Raw genomic sequence first — 17,142 nt, 5'->3', positions numbered from 1 at the left:
ATACTTTTGTTACAGTATATCCCTCGTTGACCCAAGTTTCGTCTAGATAATAAATATTCCTCCCTTCGTCACGGAATTTTCTAATTGATCTTAAGTAGGATCTTCGCCAACAAATAATTTCATCTTTATCGATAAGAACTGACTTCCTGTTCTGCTTTTCCCAGCAAAAATTCAACTCTCGTAAGACGGCCCATAATTTGCTTCTACTGATTTTTGGCAAATCGTTGTCCTCTGAAAGTTCACTTAAAATTTTGTTTAGCGTTGGTATTTCTTTTTTAAAATAAAATGAGTGTACTTTTCTGCGAATGACATTTTTGAAGAAATCATCTATAACGACTTTTGACCTCCCTGTAGATGATTTTGGGGGATTTACAGTATCTTGTTCATTTTTTGTTTCCTTTAAAAGTCTGTAGATAGTCGATTTTCCAATCCCTGTCATTTTGGAACACTTTTCCACGATGTCGTCAACACTGTTGGTAGGATTTTGGTGTTTCAATGCATTAAATACATTTAATATAATAATCTTCTCATTCTGAGACAGCGCACATCTTTTCACGCGTTTAGCAGGTACGTAATATGATAAGCTCGACAATTTACCCAAACAATATTATATCCACTGGCACAATAGTCACTAAACACAAGTCGAATTTTACTCTACTGCACTAGCACGTCTTCGTATATTCAGCTCTAAGACTGGATTGATCTGTCACAATACACTGGCTCCTGCCCTATGATGTATCCAATAAAATATATTAATGTACACCCATTACCTATTAGCTTTAGTGTTACCCGATAATTACCTGAAACGAAATAGTACCACGCCCATGGCCGGTTCTTATCTCGGGGTTTTATTAGTTTCTTTCATTTCCAAACAGACTATAATTAAAAAATTAAAAATTGTAAAATACAAAAAGTTAAGACATATTTTTGCATTGATAGGACAGTATAACTAGCGCCCCCTATACGTGACCCCAACACTGTTTGCATATTCGTATTTGCCATCTCAAAAAAGTAAAACTGCAGATATTCAAAACAATCAGTCCATACGTACTTAAAATATAGAAAGAAATCGAAAATATTTTTTCAACTTTAACACCTTAACCTAACGAAACAATTGATTAAGGCATGTTTGGCTCAATCGCTATATTTTGACTTTAACAATCTGCCACTAAACTATGTACCATTATTAATGACTCATCCTGTATACATACATGCATATATGAAATTTGTTGTATCGTAAAGAAAATCACAGTTGTTTTCAATTTGTAATAGTTGTTACATCATGGTATACTTTTTAATTTTACTCGAAAATTGTGTCAAAATTTTTCATGAGCAATATTTTTTCAATTACCGTCATTCTTTCAGGCTACGGGACCTAAGCTTTGCATTTTCCAAAAAGTAGGTTCCACGCAAACCATTTTTTGCAACCATGAATCACTTAAAAATGACCAAAAATGCATACCAAGCTTGGTACTAATTCTCTAACAAATTAAGAGTCCAATTAAAGGATGCCCTATNTACCTGTTAGCATTAGTGTTACCCGATAATTACCTGAAACGAAATAGTACCACGCCCATGGCCGGTTCTTATCTCGGGGTTTTATTACTCTCTTTCATTTCCAAACAGACTATAATTAAAAAATTAAAAATTGTAAAATACAAAAAGTTAGACATATTTTGCATTGATAGGACAGTATAACTAGCGCCCCCTATACGTGACCCCAACACTGTTTGCATATTCGTATTTGCCATCTCAAAGAAGTAAAACTGCGAATATTCAAAACAATCAGTCCATACATACTTAAAATATAGAAAAAAATCGAAAATATATTTTTTTCAACTTTAACACCTTAACCTAACGAAACAATTGATTAAGGCTCAATCGCTATATTTTTTTATTTATTTTTTAACAATCTGCCACTAAACTATGTACCATTATTAATTACTCACCCTGTATACATACCTACATACCGGGTAGGAAAGCGCCGATGGTCTATCACAAGTTACGTGAGAGCGATAAAGTAAGACATAGAAATCCATGCGATAGAGAAGGAAAGGAAATTTGTTGTATCGTAAAGAAAATCACAGTTGTTTTTGATTTGTAATAGTTGTTACATCATGGTATACTTTTTAATTTTACTCGAAAATTGTGTCAAAATTTTTCATGAGCAATATTTTTTCAATTACCGTCATTCTTTCAGGCTACGGGACCTAAGCTTTGCATTTTCCAAAAAGTAGGTTCCACGCAAACCATTTTTTGCAACCATGAATCACTTAAAAATGACCAAAAATGCATACCAAGCTTGGTACTAATTCTCTAACAAATTAAGAGAGAAAAATAACTTTATTAACAATCTGCTATATACTCTATGCAGTCAGAATTGATAACTATTTCATTTGAGCTTTCTGTAGGTATTAATTTTTACTTAGAAGTTTGACCGTCCAATTAAATGATGCCCTATAAAGTTTACCATTAGGTTATACTTTAGCTAACTTAATAATAGTAATAATAATTGGTTACATAAAACGTCCTATCATTGTAAAAATACGAATAAATGTTAAAACTGTTTTCGACAGAAAAATATTTTCTAGAAATTACAATAGACACTTTGCCATCTTACTCATGCAAGAAAGGTTTAGATAGTACTCGTATATTCCTTATACTCCTTAGGAGGAGATTATACTAGTAGTAAATGTTTCTGCTTGAAAGCGATGTCTCAATAAAAACATATACACACTGTCTTCACGAATGGAATTAAAAAGAGGGGAGTTTTTTAATTTCTCATTTTATGAAAAAAAAGTTATTTTTGTTAAAAAATTCTGAATTTGTTTAAATTTAGATTATTATTTCAAGGGATCAATATACAGTGTGTTTCAGTCATAATGTCATTAATTTTAAGGAAAAATAGTGAAAAAAATTTCGAATCATTTTTAAACCCCTTTTCGGTCCACTCCTGACCACTGACCTACAACAAGAGTGAATCTTGACCTACCGTACTAACGCCTATTCCGTACTTTAATCCGCCGTACTTTAATGCCTATTCTTAACGTTTTCACTGTTTTATAATTTAATGAGTTTTTAATATTACATACTAGGTTCAAGTAGGTAATTTTTCAGTTTGTAGTACGTCTGCCTTATTGTGTAACTTATCACTTTTCACAGTTATATGGTACCTACTTATTTAAAATTACAAATACGGCTAAAAAACACTCATTCGTCCATAAAGTCTTAATAAAGTTGCAAAACTGGACGAGACGACGACTAGGAAATCAGCTGTTTCGGTTCAACGTCCGATTAGTGGGGCCCCGATTTAACAAGAATTATTTTTTTAATTTTCTGTTTTTATTAGACCTTCCGAAAACGTAGTTAAAATTAATGACAATATGATTGAAACACCCTATATATATATATATACTTTTATCCATCATACTTTGTGACATCATTTTATAATAATTTCCCGGCTTTTTGACATCCCCTAACGTTGTGACATCCGATTTTGGATGTCACAACGATTTTTATCATAAATTTGCTTATCACGACATCTACAATGTTGTAAAGAAATTATGAGTGGATGTCAAAAATTGTATGGGGTGAGATTTAAACGCTTTATGTACTTCCGCGATATATTACATNGGGATCAATATACAGAGTGTTTCAGTCATAATGTCATTAATTTTAAGGAAAAATAGTGAAAAAAATTTCGAATCATTTTTAAACCCCTTTTCGGTCCACTCCTGACCACTGACCTACAACAAGAGTGAATCTTAACCTAACCTAACTTTAATGCCTATTCCTAACGTTTTCACTGTTTTATAATTGAATGAGTTTTTAATATTGCATACTAGGTTCAAGTAGGTAATTATTCAGTTTGTAGTACGTATACCTTATTGTGTAACTTATTACTTTTCAGTTATATGGTACTTACTTAATTAAAATGACAAATACGGCTAGAAAACACTCATTCGTCTTAATAAAGTTGCAAAACTGGACGAGACGACTACTAAGAAATGAACTGTTTCGCTACAACGTTCAGTTACTGTGCACTCCGCCGGCCTGCGTGGCACGTTCTCTATTACGAAGTGGGCGCCGAGTTAACGAGAATTTTTTTTTATTTTCTGTTTTTATTAGACCTTCCGAAAACGTAGTTAAAATTAATGACATTATGATTGAAACACCCTATATATAGAGGGTGTTTTATACAAAAAAAAATATTTGAAATATAGTACATAATTTTCTCCTTAAGGCTCACCTAAAAAGCCAATCCTTTTCTAACATTTAATATGTACAGGATACAAAGAATATTTTAAGCTGAAATTTAGGATTTATTTGTATTTGTTGCATATTAACATTTCTGAAAAATTAACTAAACCTCGTCAAGAGCAAAAAAGTATTTTCTGTGTAGGTAAAATCCTCGTTTCATATAAGATATAAAAATTTTATTGAGATAAGTTATTCACAGTTAAAATATGTGTCCATGTGGCAAGTTCGAAACAAATCAGTATACTTTAATTTTGTTACATGGCCTATTTAATTTTTCAGAAATAAAATTATGTTGCAGATTATTTATTAAAAAAGCAAAATCGTTAGACAAAATATCAAATTTTCAAATAATTCTTTTTTTCCATTGACACATTGTTTATATTAACTTTGGAAATGGATTGACTACTTTTATGTTTGTAATTAAGAATTCTAAGGATAAAATCAATTACAATATTTCTAAAAGAGGCATCCTGTATACGCTGGCTTATAAAATAAGAAAGTTTTCCCTCATTTCAACTATATTCATCAACATACTATAAATCCATTACTTAATTTCTTACTGACATAACTTTTATGAGTCAATTAAAAAATATATTAAAATTTGAAAATGGATTGACTACTTTTATGTTTGTAATTAAGAATTCTAAGGATAAAATCAATTACAATATTTCTAAAAGAGGCATCCTGTATACGCTGGCTTATAAAATAAGAAAGTTTTCCCTCATTTCAACTATATTCATCAACATACTATAAATCCATTACTTAATTTCTTACTGACATAACTTTTATGAGTCAATTAAAAAATATATTAAAATTTGAAAATGGATTGACTACTTTTATGTTTGTAATTAAGAATTCTAAGGATAAAATCAATTACAATATTTCTAAAAGAGGCATCCTGTATACGCTGGCTTATAAAATAAGAAAGTTTTCCCTCATTTCAACTATATTCATCAACATACTATAAATCCATTACTTAATTTCTTACTGACATAACTTTTATGAGTCAATTAAAAAATATATTAAAATTTGAAAATGGATTGACTACTTTTATGTTTGTAATTAAGAATTCTAAGGATAAAATCAATTACAATATTTCTAAAAGAGGCATCCTGTATACGCTGGCTTATAAAATAAGAAAGTTTTCCCTCATTTCAACTATATTCATCAACATACTATAAATCCATTACTTAATTTCTTACTGACATAACTTTTATGAGTCAATTAAAAAATATATTAAAATTTGAAAATGGATTGACTACTTTTATGTTTGTAATTAAGAATTCTAAGGATAAAATCAATTACAATATTTCTAAAAGAGGCATCCTGTATACGNATGCTTAATTGAGTTTGAACTTTGTGTATTATCCCAACAGTTAACAATTTATAACAATCTTTCCTAGATCCCTATCTACCCTAAGATAACTAAATTCTAATTCCTTATTCTATACAATTTTTTGTTATGATTACCTATTAAACTATTAAAAAAAATTATTAGGTATTTAAATTTGTTTCTTTGTTTAAAAAAAAATAGGAATGGTTAATTGAGTTTGAACTTTGTGTATTATCCCAACAGTTAACAATTTATAACAATCTTTCCTAGATCCCTATCTACCCTAAGATAACTAAATTCTAATTCCTTATTCTATACAATTTTTTGTTATGATTACCTATCCTACACTTTGTTGTCTATTTGTCTGTGTTTTTTTACTCGTGATGTCCTTTCTGTCTTCTCCTTCCTGTATCCTTTCCTTCCTTTCCGTCTTTGAACTCTCCTCCAATTTATGATTTCTTCCTTCTATTTGCTACTCTCCTCTTTAGATTGCTACTGTCTGCGTCACCTCTCCTGGCCTTTCCTTTTCTATTTGTCTACAACAATGAAAATAATATTTTAATTACCTGACTGTATTGTAATTGTCTTGGTTTATCTGTTAGTTTCGCTTTAAACCGACTTTCCTTTATGCCAAATAAATTATTTCATATTTCTTGACTCTTCCTGGTTGCTTCTTTCTTATTTGTTTTTAACTGTCCCACACTGTCGCTGTGCTGAATGCTTTGCTGTGCTTTACTCTGCCACTCTTCCTCTTTTCAATACTTGCTCTTTTCTTGTTATTTTATGGGATTCCTTTTTTTAATCTTCAGTAATTTGTTTCAATTCTTTTGATTTTCAACTTATTTTAATGGCTTCAATTTTAATATCTTCCAATTTGACGCTTCCTTTCTTAATTCTCCTCTCACTATTTATTTTTCGTCTCCTAGATAACCACTTTTTCTTTTTCCTTTCACCGCACTCTTATCTCTACTTAAAATAATTTTGGATATATCGTATTCGATATCAACTATTCATATACCTTTATTAATTTATACAATTTTACTTTACCAAATTTAATACCTTTTAATTCCTTTTTTAACTACATTGCTTTCTTTTATAAACACTTTTAATTCCTCTATACAGAGATTTCATTCTACCTTTACTATTATATTACATTGTCAAATTTAATCCCGCTGTCAACTAAATCATCTTTACTATCTTGTCACCATCTATCTAACATGTCATTATTTATTGTATTTCAATTTCTACTTGTTACAATATCTATTCTTTGAAGTAAAATGTTCATTTTTTATTCATCTTTTCCCTAAACAGTGACCGTGGAACCTATCTTTTGGAAAACGCAATAAGGCTTTATTCCCATAGCTTAAAAGAATGAGGGTAATTGAAAAAAAAAATAGTGTTCTCGAAAAATTTTATTAACGGACACGATTTTCGGATGAAATGAAAGTACCATGATGTAACAACAAAATAAACATTCTTAAACATTAAAAATGATTATTTAGTGTTTATATTAATTGACTTGTAATGACTAGTAGTTGTTTTTATGTGAGTTCCCACACTTGTGGAAGATATTAAATAGTCGTCTTTAATGTGCAGAAACATTTATTTATATTTGAAGATGTACATCACGTATTTCTTTCTATCATGTAAGAATCGTTATATATTTTTAAATACGCAATATATATTTTTAAATTTTACTCAAAAACATAGTTCGTTAGAAAAATTTTTCAAGAGAAAGAAGTTTGTTTTTAAAACAGGTGGACATAATAAACATTTTACATTCAAATTACAGTGAGAAACTTTTCCGTACAATGGCTGACCACTTAGTATGTGACGGATATCTGGAAGCCGGGTATGAATATATCATTATTGACGATTGTTGGGCATCAAAACAACGAGACAACGACAGTAGACTGCAACCGGATCCAGAGAGGTTTCCTAACGGCATAAAGGCTTTGGCAGATTATGTAAGTGACAATTATTGCAATGATAGATCTTTAAGTGGTTGATTATTTTGTCAGAATATCAAAATTTGATTTCACTTGACTCAACTTAGTTATTTATTCTGATGTATTGATAATACGAGTATGAAATGAGTAAATACATCGAAAAATTTTAACCAAATATGCACATTTAAATAAAATGTCGATTTTATAAAAACATTGTAAAGAAGTCCAACAAAAAACGAGATCAAAATGATTAAAATTACAATAACTGAAAATTTGAAAAATATATCTATTCCTCTAGCAGACTTATATCATTTATTATTTTCTACTTGTCCAATGTTTTGCCCACTTACTTACAAGCACGCTGGGGCTTGTCAAATCTAATTTCATCGTACTACTGCATTATGCCACCTTCCTGCTGTTCTCGAAGATGCAGACTATCCATTATCCTCACAAAGAAAAGTCTAGATGATTTACGTCTGTGAACCACGAAGGCTATTGGTCGATCACTTCCAGTCCAAGGTATTCCTTATAGGTGGGGTATACAGGGTGTTCCACGGTGACGGCCCATTAGAATTATTTCAGGGACTACTTCGATTTGAATTTTGAAAATTTTGGATACCGGGTTTTCGGGCATGCCCTTCTCAACTAAAATAATGGCGTCCACGTACCATTTCCGGTTATACCAGAAGTCGTCATCAACTTGCTTATTTTAAATGGAACATCCTGTATATTACTGCAATTTTGGATTCTACGTGTTATTTTAAGTGGACTTTCATGAAGTTTCCATATTCCTAAAATTAACCGTTTCCGGATATTTAATTTTTTTCAAAAAAATGGAAAGAAAAGTCGTTTTTTTAAATGGAACACCTGTATGTTTTTCCATATTCTGATACACAATTTTATTCTCTTTCGAACGGTATCAGGGTTCCCTATGCCTATATCTTCCAGTTTTTTTAGTTATCTCCTATTTTTTGTGTAATCACCTAAAATCATGTTATTTATCCAACAGACGTTGCAATGGGATGCTAAGCAGAACATTTACAGTTTTTAATGAGACATATCCCAATTTGCCACCAATGAGAAGAATAAAGTTAAGAAGAATTCTAAAAAATTATAACTTCATACATAGTAATACACAATTTTAATTATACAGGGTCCGAAAGTTCCCATGGTTCATCGGCCGTTACATGAGAGCGATAAAGAAAGTCATAGAAATCCGTGCGATAGAGAAAGATGGCTATAATGAAGGCGTTTAATAATCACCGCCCATTTCGCCCTTCCACAAATAAGATTCACTTCACTTTCCGACCCTGTATATGTTGATAATAATAATGCACTAAGAGAAAAAAAATTACTTAGAAAAGTCATAAGTGTTCAATATGACCCCCATTAGCAGCTATGCACTTGTGGACACCATCACTCACTCCTATTGCTATTTCAGCTGCAGGCAATTTATGGAACGCTCTTCGTATTCGAGCAATCAAATCCTCTTTTGAAGCAACGGTTGTAGAATAAACTTTTTGCTTTATTACTCCCCAAACATAAAAATCTAATGGAGTGAGGTCGGGAGACCTCACTGGCCAATTCCACGGTCCTAATCGTCTCATCCATCTATCTTCAAACATTTCAGTCAGCTGTTGATCGATTTGATTCTGATAGTGAGGTGGAGCCCCCTCTAATTGATACCAACACTTCCTTAGTTGGTCTAAAGGTATATCATCTAGAAAATCTACCACAACCATTTGCAAAATATTGAGATATCTGTCGGCATTTAAATTTTCTTCGTAGATATGATAAGAAATTTGGTTATCTTTAATTAGACAAAAAACATTTACGCTAAATTTATTTTGAAAGTTTCTTTCCCGGATAACATGAGGATTTTTAGATGACCACAAATGAGTTTTATGTATATTAAAAATACCTTCTCCCGTAAATTTTGACTCTTCAGTCCATATAATATGTTGCAAAAATTGTGGATCTTCTTGATATCGCACTAACAATGTTACACAAAATTGTACACGTTGCACGGCATCACCCGGATGAAGAACAAAAAGTAGCTTAAATTTGTATGGATGCATATCATTAGTTCTTAGCCATCCTGTGAATGGACGCTCGTGAAATGCCTACATCATACTCTGCGGCACGAGTTGAGGATTCTGGATGAACATTAAAATAGGCTAGCACATTTATTACATTATCTTCATTTGAAGTTATTGGTTTTAGTAAAATTCTTTCTGCACAATTTCACTATACTCTAGTTGATTTGCTAAAATTCTTAACTTCTTTCTGCTCATTGGTGGCAAATTTGGATATGTCTCATTAAAAACTGTATATGTTCCGCTTATAATCCCATTGCACGTCCGTGAATGAATAATAAATTTAAAATATCAGCATTTGAATATTATTGTTTTCCATTTCTTATAAACACTAAATTAAACTGTCACTGCAAGAGACTAACAACAAATTGACTGTTTAGTTGTTTGTTTGAAGTTTTGCTAAAAACTCTATAGCTATCCTCGCAAGAAATTACATGATTTTAGGTGATTACACAAAAAATAGTAGATAATTTAAAAACTAGAAGAGATAGGTATAGGGAACCCTGATACCGTTCGAAAGAGAATAAAATTGTTTATCAGAATATAGAAAAACATACAGGATGTTCCGTTAAAAAAATGACTTATGAAGTTTGAAGTTAACTAACCTCGGTATGAAATTTCTAGAACCCTGTATGCAAATAAGCCACTTTGAAAGTATGGATGGGAATTGGGAAGTTTAGGGGTCTAACTATCCCCCCCCCCCCTATAAATATTGTTGCTTTATCTTTCTTACTATAAAATACACATGGTTTGAAGCTAGTCACTGTTTCTCTCCATTTTTTTGAAAAAAATTAAATATCTCGAAAACGGTTAATTTTAGGAATATGGAAAGTTCATAAAAGTCCACCTAAAATAATACGTAGAATCCAAAATTGCAATAATATATAGGGTGTTCCATTTAAAATAAGCAAGTTGATGGCGACTTCCGGTATAACCGGAAGTGGTACGTGGACGCCATTATTTTGTTTGAGAAGGGCATGCCCAAAAACCCGGTATCCCAAATTTTCAAAATTCAAATCGAAGTAGTTTCTGAAATAATTCTAATGGGCCGTCACCGTGAGACACCCTTTATAAAACTCACATTCGTAATCGGACCGCTAATTTTACTTCTTCAAGAAAAATAGACAAATCGTAACAGAAAAATTTCAAAACTTCATCAATTTGGCAACATGAAAGTGATCCCGAATTGTTGCGTGGGAATCTCAACAACCCAAATTGATCATTATTTCTCATGCACTTAACATACTTCCACAAATAAAATATTTTTATCTGGGAAAGCACTCGGGTTGCCGTTTATGTTTTTGCCGCTACCAACCTAATTTGTTTAATAGGCCGTCAACTTTGACAGTCTGTAACTCGTCGTTGTTTTTCAACGAATCTTGACGATTTTTTTTAACTTAAAGGGTGGGGGAAGCGAACGACAGCGAGCCCGAAGAAAATGACGATAATATTCATAGTCCTGCCGTTAAAATAACGAAATTCGCTTGAAAATAATATATTTGACAGTCTGTAACTCCATTATTTTTCAACGAATCTTGGCATTTTCTTTTAACTTAAAGCTCTTTTCATAAGCTTTCCGGATATGTAATAATATATAACTATATCTCGCGCATGCGTCGTATATTTCATTTTGCAACTAAGGCTAAAAAATAAAAAACTTTCCAGGTTGTAAATTTGAAATTAAAAAAAAAATTATAGCTTTGTATTATTATGAAATCTACCATGAAATAAATCAGTGCTACTGTGGAAGATGCTAGGGATCGTCCAGACTAATAATTAGTTAATTTGTTTATAAGACCATAACTTGTAAACGATTCAACTTACCTTCGTGTGAGTTATTAGACAGTGATAAGGAATGAGAGGATGCGATGCCAAAACGTTCTGGTAATAAAAACGCACTTTATAAATGTTTAATTCAAAAGTCATAAATAAACTTCTTCTGTTTATAACTTTTGATCTAATCAATATTTTTTTACGCTCGTTTCGGCTAGTTTCGTAGGTCTTTTGAAGACGAAAAAAAAAGTACTTTACTGTTTTCTCGGGGAAATGAATGGAAAAGTTATAAGCGAAAAACGTGAATTTATGTAAAAATTATACAATTAACCATCCTGTAAACAATCTTCCTCCCATTTTTGTGGAAACTAATATGTCATTGTACATAATATTTAGCATCTACTCGTATAATGATAAATTCAGCTTACCGAAACAAAAAGTCGTGTCTAACTCTATATTTCATGGCCTATTTAACTGCTTTGAAGAAGAGGGATAAATTTTGGGTGATAAGTGACTACTAAAGTGCAAAGAATTATTTGGTAGTACAAAAATATCCAGAAATTAACTATAATCATGTTTCTTAATAGTAACCTATCCTCCAAAACTTATCTCTCTCCTTGAAAGCAGTTAAAAGTTATTGGCAGACCCATTTATTTATTTAAGTCATCTTCAAACGTGTCAACCTCCCGTAGGGTGGATTTGCGGGTCCAAGTTTATATAAAATTTTTATCTTATTTTACGTCGACAAATCTACCCTCAAAGTGAATGACCACTATTTCCGAATACCCAGTATAAACTTGCATATAAAGTTAGGTTAGGTTAGGTATATCTTTATATATTAAATAAATGAAAGACTTACATTTAGTTTACCCAACTTTATATACAGGGTGATTCAGTCATAATGTCAGTAATTTCAAGGGAAGATATACAAAAATGAGTAGAATACGAATATTGGATTAAAAAAAAATTATTTTGCATATTTATGCTGAAAAATTTTTTTTTTCAAATCATTATTTAAACACCTTTTCGAACCGCTTCTGGCCTCTGACCTGCAAAGGTTTATCGAGAGTGAATCTTGGCTTACCGTATTCGGTTACTGACCTAGTTTTTAGTGTTTTTAATAGTGAACGACAAAAACAGACCATTTTACATAGACACATATTCATGTGTGAATAAGATTTTTTTTATATTTTAAATATTAACAAGTATTATTTATTTGTTAATAAACACAAATGTATAAGTATAATAATTGTTTTCGGATGTTGGGTTATTGCAATTTAGACTGTGTCCTAATATTGTACATTTTCTCTATGTTTTATAATTACCTGAGTTTTTAGTATTATGTTCAATTAATTATTCAGTTTGTAGTACGCATATCGTATTGCGTGACATTGCTTTTCAAAGAGTAGTTAATAAAATGATGATCCACTGCACTTTGATTTTGAGACCAATGGCAAAATTTAAGACAACTGGGGAAATCAGCTGTTTCGCTTCAACATTCTAACGCTCTGTAGTACGCCGGCGCGTTCCCTGTGATCAAATATGATGTAAAGTAGGGTGCCGAATTAACGGGAGTTAAGGGATAATTTGCTTATTTTTTAAAAGATCGAGTAAATTTTTTTTTTCGATTTTCTGACTATTAAGCCTTCCGAATACGTGGTTAAAATTAATAACTTCATAAGTGAATCACCCTGTAGTTGTAGAAATATGTATCTTGAGATAACACATATATTAAATACCGGTTTTAGGAGATGGGCTCAGGAAAAACGAAACGTCTAGTTTTTATTTGCTTTACCATTTCAAATTAGTTATTAATATTTTTCTAAAAAAACGGAAAATATATTTCCCAGAAATTATTAGAACTCTAATTGCATATCTATTAAAAGACATATAGATGGCACAGAGTTACAAATAGTGATGATGACTGTTGAGTTAAGGTTAGAATTTTGAAAAAAAAATAATTTCTCCAAAACTGGGTTCGGCCGGACAAAAATAACTTTATATTCGTATTCAGCACCCTCGATAATAGGGAGTAGGCAAAATCTTATGTATTTTTTGAGTTTTACGCTATAGTAAAAGCAAAAATAATGGGTAGTACTATAGTTTCCGATACGTGCAACTTTCAGATTCATGACAAAGGACTAAAGTTTGGAATTTATGGCGACTATGGTACAAAAACCTGTGCAGGTTATCCTGGTAGTATAGACCATTTAGAACTAGACGCACAAACTTTTGCAGAATGGGGAGTTGACTATTTAAAACTAGATGGATGCTATGCCGACCAATCTACAATGGAGGAAGGTAAATAACAAACTTAGAAATATAGGTTTAAATTTATTTGAAATAAATGCAGCAGAAAATGTATATTTTTATTTACTAAGCAATATGCTACAAGATTTTTATTGGTTCAATTTTGAATACTGTTACAATGGTATGAGTAAATTTTATTAAAAATTCAGATGTATATCAGTACTGTTCTATTATGTTTGAGAAGATAGCCGCTTATACACGGTAGGAAAAGCCATTTAAGTTTGCTTGCACACGTATACATGTTTATTACACAAGTAGGTATATACTGTACATGAAGAGCAACAAATAATGTCTGATACATTTTATACTTACTCTCTCAAAAAACAGGTATTATTAAATATTTATATATACATTCAAAAAATTTGCTTTTCGTTTTTTTTTTTTTTTCATTTCAAACATTCTGCGCAGATAGGAAGTACAAAATTATATGCTTTATAGAATTACGTTTCTATAGTAACTGAAAAAGGTTCGCATACAGTTGTATACAAAATGGGATACATATTGAGTTTATACATTTAATATCTCAATCTGTATCACGAGATACTGCTGATGTAGCTCGAAGTCGATAACTTATGTTCATGGGTGTTGCGATCTATCAATATAAGTACAGGGATTTTTTCGTTAGAGTACGATGTCATTTATATAATTTCAAATTAATGGGGAATATTTTTTCTAATCAAATTTCAAAATCAGACTATGATTTTTTTTTAAATTTTCTACCTAGTTCTGGATCTTTGTATTTTAATTCCACTGTCAATCAATTATATGCACACAATTCTTGTCCTTTTAACATATTTTGTCTAAATTTTCCTATTTCGATGTCGATGATGTTTAATCAGTATGTCGCATAACGTACTTACAGTATCGCTTATTGCTGAGTGAGAGGGTAGCTAGGATGTTTTAATAGATGCATATAGTTGATACAAATTTGTTTTTTTTTTAAATGATCACACTTGCCAATTGTTGATACCAATTAACCAAATAAAATTGACCAAAATGGTGAATGCAGAGCTGTTTAGAAACAATACAGCAACGTGAGCTAACATTAACAGCCCTGTCCCTGCAATAATAAAGATTACATTGCGATACAATAGTCGTATGTACACACAACACATACACACAGAACAGTACACCTTCTAACATGCATTACCTAACTTAATTTGTTTATTCTTTTATGTCATAATTTGTCTAACGTAAATAATGCAAATGCAACGCAACATTCACAAAACTAGCAAAATCCTCAAGATTAATTTTCCTCAGTTGCACAGCTCAGAGGCCAGACTTTTTATACTAACGTAACCTTCAAATAACAACCATGAAGGTTGTTCTGCACAAAGGCACAAATAACAATCATAAAGACTGTTCCGCACAAAGGCACAAATAACAATCATGAAGACTGTTCCGCACAAAGGCATAAATAACAATCATAAAGGCTGTTCCGCACAAAGACATAAATAACAGAAGGTAACTGGCATGCGTGGTTGTCAACATTGGCAAATACATTTCACACAATTAATTCAATATTTATTTTTCTAATCATTCAAAAATGAACTGCAGAATTTAATATTAAGATGACATTGTTCTGCACAAAGGCAAAGCAACATAACAAGGCATCTAAAATGTCTGACAACAATATTAACAAATAATACATAGAAAATACAAAGAAATGTGGTAATATATTTCTTTCCAACAGTGCGACTCACCTTTTACTTTAATTTTTGTTTGAATTGTTTCATTCTGTCGTTTGCAACGACCCGTACGGTCCTTGGATAGGGACTGGACAAGGTATATGTCATTCGCTAGCACCTCCTTAACCTGAACTGGTCTAATATACTTCTGAACCAACTTTCCACTACTAACAATAAGTCCCTTGACAAAAGGTGTTCGTTCTACCACAACCATGTTTTTTTTTTGGAACCTTCTTGCTCGTAGGCGATTTTTATTATCATACCGCACTTTCATAGCACGAGCAGTTTGTTTAAGTTTACTCAAAGCCTCAGACCGATTTTTAGAAAGTAGTTCTAGCCTGTCAATACGTGAAACATTGCTCACACGCGCGCACTTTGATATTAAAATTGATATGTGTGTATTTAGTTTTTGTTTTATCTGTTTGTTTATTTATTTACTGCATTCCAACTTCTGAAACGTTGGACCTTTCTCAGTTATTGATCAGCAAACGACACTAATAACTATTAAGTCTTTTATTTAACAATATTTAAACAGAGTAATGGGTTAACGTACCATCACATCTACACTCTTTCACAGTTGTCCGAATTTCCGCGCCTTGGCCTTCACTTTTTGTCGTTGTTTTATAAATAACGGCCCCAGTCGAAATAATCCCCTAACAGTACGTATTTTATATGTACGTATTCTACTTATTTTGATTAATATGTACCTATACTTCCTTAAATAGGTGCCATTATCTAAAAAATCATACACATTGTAGATACTTGTCGCCTCAAATTAGCTAAGTTGCCTTCAATGGCTAGTAAAGTTTCTTCTAGAGAAAACTAAATGTTTTAACTCAGATACGAAATGACGTCGTGAAAATAATAAAAAATATATTCCCAATTCAATTCGAAAAATCTTAGTTTTTGGTTTTTATGAAGATCTAATTTTTGTTTGGAAGATAATTTTTACTTACTTCATTTTGGCTCTCTAACCTTTTTTTGACTTAACTACTGATTTGACTGGCTTAAATGAAAAGAAACAGCAACATTTAGATCAAACCTAGATATTCAACGGCAACTTTCGTATCATAGCGTCAACTAGTTACGTTCATTAAAATGTCCCCTTGAGAGCACATCAAGCCTTATACACTATTTTGTGTTCATTGAGGCTATACATTTAATGCTTCTATGTGTTCATTCCAACAGAGAGACATCCCTGAGATCTAACGACCCCTAAGTATCTAGATGTTTAATTCTAAAATGTACACACACAGCTAGACACTAAGTGTCGATAAAAATACCCAATTTGTTGAAATGTATGCAACAGAGATTCCGCCGATTCGATTATCCAAACCCCTGCGATCTAGCGAGTCACAAAATGTTATTATTTGTATAATTTTAAAGTAGATTTCTATATCTGAAATTAAATACCCTGAAGCCTAAACTTAAAGGTAACCATTTCGCTGATGATATAGCCATTCTAAATTTTCAGTTTGTGTTTTTTCTTAATGGGAACACATTTTTCGAATATTATGGAAAAACCTTACCACTAAAGTGTCGATCATAGCGTTTGTACATCCGGACCGATGTATTTACCATCCCATAAACTAACAATCATTAGCATTCACTTGTTGAATAGTCCAACCGGTGTGTTGTTTGTATAGCTTCCACGAACATTTGGCAAGTGAAGACATGCTTTATAATATGCCGATATACGTCATCCACACAATAAGGCATTTGTTTATGTTCGT

The 17,142-nt window shown here is 31.6% G+C and overlaps 1 protein-coding gene across 2 annotated transcripts in view; it reads left to right on the top strand.

Annotated features, from left to right (window-relative positions):
• The window catches only part of LOC108904186 (alpha-N-acetylgalactosaminidase), a 68,473-nt gene that overhangs the window by 15,042 nt on the left and 36,289 nt on the right, over nt 1-17,142 (top strand). For both annotated transcript variants that reach the window (XM_018706632.2, XM_018706631.1), the window contains 2 exons: nt 7,386-7,560; nt 13,538-13,712. In XM_018706632.2, the coding sequence (XP_018562148.1) occupies nt 7,386-7,560; nt 13,538-13,712 (350 nt within the window). The remainder of the gene's footprint in view (nt 1-7,385; nt 7,561-13,537; nt 13,713-17,142) is intronic.

The sequence above is a fragment of the Anoplophora glabripennis genome, unplaced genomic scaffold, assembly GCF_000390285.2.
Source record: "Anoplophora glabripennis isolate ALB-LARVAE unplaced genomic scaffold, Agla_2.0 scaffold130, whole genome shotgun sequence".
NCBI classification, from domain to species: Eukaryota; Metazoa; Arthropoda; class Insecta; order Coleoptera; family Cerambycidae; genus Anoplophora; species Anoplophora glabripennis.
The sequence above is the reverse complement of the archived record's forward strand: the minus strand, read 5'-3'. Positions and strand labels throughout refer to the sequence as shown.